Below are 5328 nucleotides of genomic sequence, written 5' to 3'. Positions count from 1 at the left end.
GTACCATACGATTACGAAAAGCTGCATCAAGCTACATTAGGAATGACAATTGATGGCATTCAAAATGTAAATTATATTAGTAAATTAACCAATTAATGATTATCTCCAATCTTCCATTCGATAGCCCATTTCCAAAGGTATTCAATTAACCTAACCTAACCTAGCTGTTATCGAGCAGGTTATATTATTTATAAATATAGTATTTTTTTTTTTTTTTTTATTTAAAATAGTCATACACAAATTAAAAGTTTCTTAATTTTAAAATTATACACTTAATAAAAGGCGGCACACAACATAAAACGTCTTTACTTTGAGAATGAACACTACGACACTCACAACCACAAAACACATACCTCTCAGCTCCAGAAAAAGTTAGGCACTGATGGCTGCCGGGAAAAATGACGAAATATTACGATGAGACGGGTGGCGGGAAGAAACTTTTCCTTCCCTCTTACTCCGCCCAGGTATTTTTAAATCGACAGTGGCGCCATCTGACAGCAGGATTTGGCAATTCTTGTTCCAAATCCTGCCATTTAAGTTTTTGCACCGTGAATCTAACCCAATATCTAAGTATGTACAGCTGATGAAGTAAACAAAAGTCCGCCCGTAGGCTGATCTTTTAATAGAAGGCATTGGTCTATAATTAATAACCTTGGTTTGGAATTTCAACACACTCTGGCAACACCGCATTAAATGTCATTCAGAATTCAGAATATAAATATGGCGACTTCAATTTTGAACAACATTTACATATTTATTCTGTATTTTTCTTAAAAGTAAGTAACTATCAAAAAATACATGAATTCCGCTCATAAAACACATTATTATTGACTTCTAAGTGGGTTGTTATGAAAATTTAGAAAAGATAGACATATTTAGCATGAGCAGTTTTAGTCATGGTAACCATATAATGAAAATATAGTGAAATTATTACTTTATAGGGCCGAAATAAAGAAAAATTCAATGTTGAAAAAATTTCCGTTTTTATGAAAAACGGTAAGAGACCACCAAGAAAAAAGTTCAGATTCGTAATCTACGACCTCAAAATAGTGTGTATACCAATTTTGGCGAAAATCGGACGATTTCCAGTTTTCTCAATAATTACCAACTGGTTTTTCCACACATAACCAAACTTACCAAACATAATCGACTATGGGTAGTTTTGGGGCAAGTCTTGGGTTGTGAATATGATAATCTGAAATCAGCTGTGTTTACTATAGAAGCTAGAGAGCCGCACTCCACTTTTGCTCCTTTGCTTCTCGAGCGAAGTAATACTTCAATATAGTTCCGTTACGAAAGCAGCGTGTAGCTCCGTGGTTGAGGCTGCCGCTTTGTGAGCGACGGGACGGTGGATCGAACCTCGGTAGACATATAACTTTTTTTATTTTTTAAAACTGTTTGTATTTTTTTTATTTATTTAGAGTTGCTGGTAACAGCGATCAAAATACGCCGTAGGCGTATTTTGATTGCGTTGGTTAGTGTTTGGTAGTGTTGGGAAAATTCGAATTAAATAATACGACTAATTCGATAGTAAATTAAAACTAACTAATTCGATTATCTTTTTCGATATAATCGAGATAAAAATTAGTAGTATTTTATATTATATCTGTGGTAACCGAATTACAAATGAACATAAAACATAACCTCTTATGGACGAATATTAGTAATTAGTACTATTAGATTAGTAGTATTCTTTCGTTCTGAACGAACTGAAAATTTTCACTTAAACTGATTTATAAAGGGAATCCACAAAGAAAGGAACGATCCGATATAGAAAAATCCAGAAATCATTGTTATTTCCTATACCACGTATGAATAAATCCGTTTAAGTGAAAATTTTCATTTCGTTCAGAACGAAAGAATACTACTATTATTTGGTTCATTTCCATCTGACCCAAATTTTACCGAACTCTAAAATTAATTTTCTTCTTTTATCTAAATAATTAATGATTGCAACTGATAAAATAAAAAGAAATACGAACCGCACGTAAACAAGGACATACTTATATCGTTTTAGAAGAAGCTTTTATTTTAGATATGAGCTTTTCAATAGGAATTGAAACAATCATAAACTCGGCACTTTCAAATTTAAAACTTTAAATTATGGTTTAATTTATTAAACGGCTTCGGCACAGTTAATAGAATACATTGAATAAAGAATTTTTTTTTTTATTTTTTATTCAGTGATAGAATATAGGTATGGCAATGGTTCAGAATTTGTTTAAAATAGCCCCTAGACGAGCACTAGCTGGGACGAAATTTTTAGGTTAAATTTATAATTCTACTAAATAATTCGAATTATTAATTCGATTGTGAAATATGAATTATTACTAATTATTCGATGGTGAAAATAATTCGATTATTCCCATCACTAGTGTTTGGTGTGAGTTTTTTTTGTATATATAGCACGCGAAATACCCGATCGATTTTGTATAACTCATGCGCATGCGCGGAAGCAATGGAGCAAAAGTGAAGGGCGACTCCCTAGCAGAAGTGTCTAGCCCTAGCAGTCAACTTTTAAGCTTGACCAATCAGGTTGGTTAGCGTGGTTATTCGAAGGGTGTTAATTCATTTGTGTTTGTCAAAAACTCTAACGTGATTGATCGGGCTTAATAGTTGCTTGCTAGGGCTAGACACAAGTCTCCCTAGCTTCCAGTCTACTGGGCGATCTACATAAAGTAACAACCACTGGTGTTACTTTATGGCGATCTACTTCAATCAAGACTTCAATCTACTTACTCTAATAAAGTGGTAGTAAGGAGGGATTCTTATGTTTTTTTTTATTCCCAAATGTATTAACAGGCTTATAAATAAACAATTATAAACACAGAATGTCTAAGTCTAATTATAAAGAGCCAACGAAGGTAGTAAACTCAACATTTTTTATCGTATCTGTTTAATTATAATTGAAGGGGTGGTTTTAATAACTAGGCAGCTGCATTTTAATAAATTTGTGGGAAATCGAAAAAGAGCTGTTCGGTTCTTGCTGCAAACCCAAAGCAAGGCAGCTCCAAGCTCCAACTAACGTCGCCATTTATGTACTGTTATATTGAGAGAACTGATTGTTGCAGGAAACGATCGGCCAATTTTTTTAAAGGGTAATTCATTAAAAATCTCATTTTCGAAAAAAAGTGGAGCTGCCTGGTTATTACAGCCACACCTTCATTTAAGATTATTATGAAGCTATAATATTTATTTTCTTACCTATGTCAAAATTAAAAATCTGTTATTTAATTTCATATTATTGGAGTTGGGAGATCAGTTAATTTTTATTCTGCAGTACATAATACCAAGTTACTTGGCTGATGTTAAAGAAAACACTTGCGAAGTTATTTTCCAACATGTTCTTCTCTTTCTTTATTTCCATCTTTTTTTTATAGATATATGAATTTATATTCACTTTATTCATATGAGACAATTTGTTTCAGGTTATTAAGATGGAATTATTGAATTAATGACGGAATAGGTCACCATTAAGGCACTTAATTGGTAAAATTAATTTAGTTTTAAATACTTATAAACCATTAGTAATAATGTGTTTTCAGTACACCGCTAGTTCAAATGTGATATATTTATGGAACTATATAAATCTAGTTTGCCTTTAGTAGATCCTAATAATCTACCACCAGTTTTGCCTGTTCAAAGCCTGCTAGAATGTGATAGAAATATGGAAACAGGCAACACGGAAGATGATGAAATTTCTCAACATATGACACAGTCTTATAGCGAAATATCATTCAAATCGGGATTAAGCCCTGAGAATGAAGAACTACATTCCCCAATTTTAAATCCTCATACAGTAGATATATCAGATCACTTCACTCAGTCTCCAGTTACTCTAAAATGTGACTTTAAAGAAGGAAAGCCATTACGACCGCTCAATTTAGATGGAACAGTACATGTTGAAGGTAATATGACATGTTTTGTTGCTGAGGACTTAGAAAGTAAAATTAAATTATCCAGTCCAATAACTAAAAAAAATGATACATTGTCAGGTTCACGAAGTTGTACTCCTAGTGTTTTGTACAGACAATTACTGGATCCCCAAGTTGGTCAGATTGATTTAGCTTTTATAAATGATCTGGAATGTGAAGCCCATAGAATGGCAACTTCGGTAGATAATTTAATAGAAAATTTAAGTGGAATACTTCATTCCATTTCTTCCATAACAGCTGACAATGTAGATGTATATAAATCTGCTGTTTCAAAAATGTCTGATGCTATGGATGGCAATATTAAAAGTATGTATACGGTGATGGCTAAAACGGAAGAAGTTACACAAAACATGAACGGTGTTGAATCTCAGGCAGGAAGAATTAAAGAAATTAAAAAGTTAATTGATTTGTTTGAATCATTTGTATAGAGAAGTTCAGCCAAAATAATAATTTTAAATTGAACAGGAAATAGCATTCATAATATAATCTGATTCAGGAAAGATGTTGATTGCATCTTAATCATCTGTTAAATTTTCAAAATGTTAGTTACGACAGTTTATGTGGAAGACGACAATATATTCTAGAATAATTTATAAAACTGAGATTAAAATATTTTACATTTTATATAGATTACTATAAATCTGGTTTAGGAACAATACTTTGTATGTGCCCTGACAAAAGTTGTATAAAATCGTTTGCCAGACTTTTGAATTAGTATTATTATCACTGTTATACAGCATGTGGGCTGGAGCTGGAGCAATGAAAATAGAAGTCGCGCGTAAAAAGCCGATTTTTGAAATAATTTGTACTTACAAGATGTTGCACCTAGGTCAATGATAATTAATGATAATATAGGCTAAATGGTAGAATATAATAGCTATAGTCTGTCTAACGAAGGAGTATATAACTGACACTTTAGAAAGTTTGTCATTTTAATTCAAGAGCAGATTATTTTTTCTATCATGTCTTGGATGTCGTCGAAATTGTATTTTCTAGCTAGACAGAATATATATTTAACCCTGTGATCTTAATTTGTATATATTATTAAATAAAGACGATAAGGTACGTAGAAAACGAAAAGTTCGCGGCATGGCCGATAAGGAAATTACATGTAAACCCTATACACGTGTTTTTCGCTGCCTGGCGTTAACCGATGCAGTTCAGCTAAGTTACAGGAAGGAGAACTTGGAGAAGAGAAATCAGAGGGGAGCGATTAAGAACTTGACTCCAATAACCTGCAACCTAATTTTTCCATAGTCTATCCTAAATTGTTCGCACTGCACGGTTGAAGCGGCTATATAGTATTACATGTTTCTACGGTTCGAATTTTTCTTGTCGGTCCTGCTAGATGCGACTTTCCTTTTTTGCTGTACTTCTTATTACACCCGCAGTA

At 32.8% G+C, this 5328-nt stretch overlaps 1 protein-coding gene across 4 annotated transcripts; it reads left to right on the top strand.

Annotated features, from left to right (window-relative positions):
• Positions 1-682: 682 nt before the first annotated feature.
• Positions 683-5328, top strand: LOC115878838. 4 transcript variants are annotated; one of them, XM_030895451.1, is made up of 3 exons: positions 683-776; positions 3429-3489; positions 3546-5328. In XM_030895451.1, exon 3 carries the CDS (start codon positions 3575-3577, stop codon positions 4361-4363), a length of 789 nt encoding a protein of 262 aa, XP_030751311.1. In that variant the 5' UTR covers positions 683-776; positions 3429-3489; positions 3546-3574; the 3' UTR covers positions 4364-5328. The 4 variants fall into 4 exon arrangements, with proteins under 4 accessions (XP_030751311.1, XP_030751312.1, XP_030751313.1 ...); XM_030895452.1 differs by lacking the exon at positions 683-776 and adding an exon at positions 906-996; XM_030895453.1 differs by lacking the exon at positions 683-776 and adding an exon at positions 1029-1049.

Source organism: Sitophilus oryzae, unplaced genomic scaffold (genome assembly GCF_002938485.1).
Source record: "Sitophilus oryzae breed Bouriz unplaced genomic scaffold, Soryzae_2.0 scaffold_1532_pilon_pilon, whole genome shotgun sequence".
NCBI classification, from domain to species: Eukaryota; Metazoa; Arthropoda; class Insecta; order Coleoptera; family Curculionidae; genus Sitophilus; species Sitophilus oryzae.
Note: the sequence above shows the minus strand (reverse complement) of the source record. Positions and strands in the feature narration are given on the sequence as shown.

Bases quoted from the DNA above. Each gene is read 5' to 3' on its own strand.
- LOC115878838 (XM_030895451.1), top strand. From the start codon at position 3,575: ATGGAACTATATAAATCTAGTTTGCCTTTAGTAGATCCTAATAATCTA.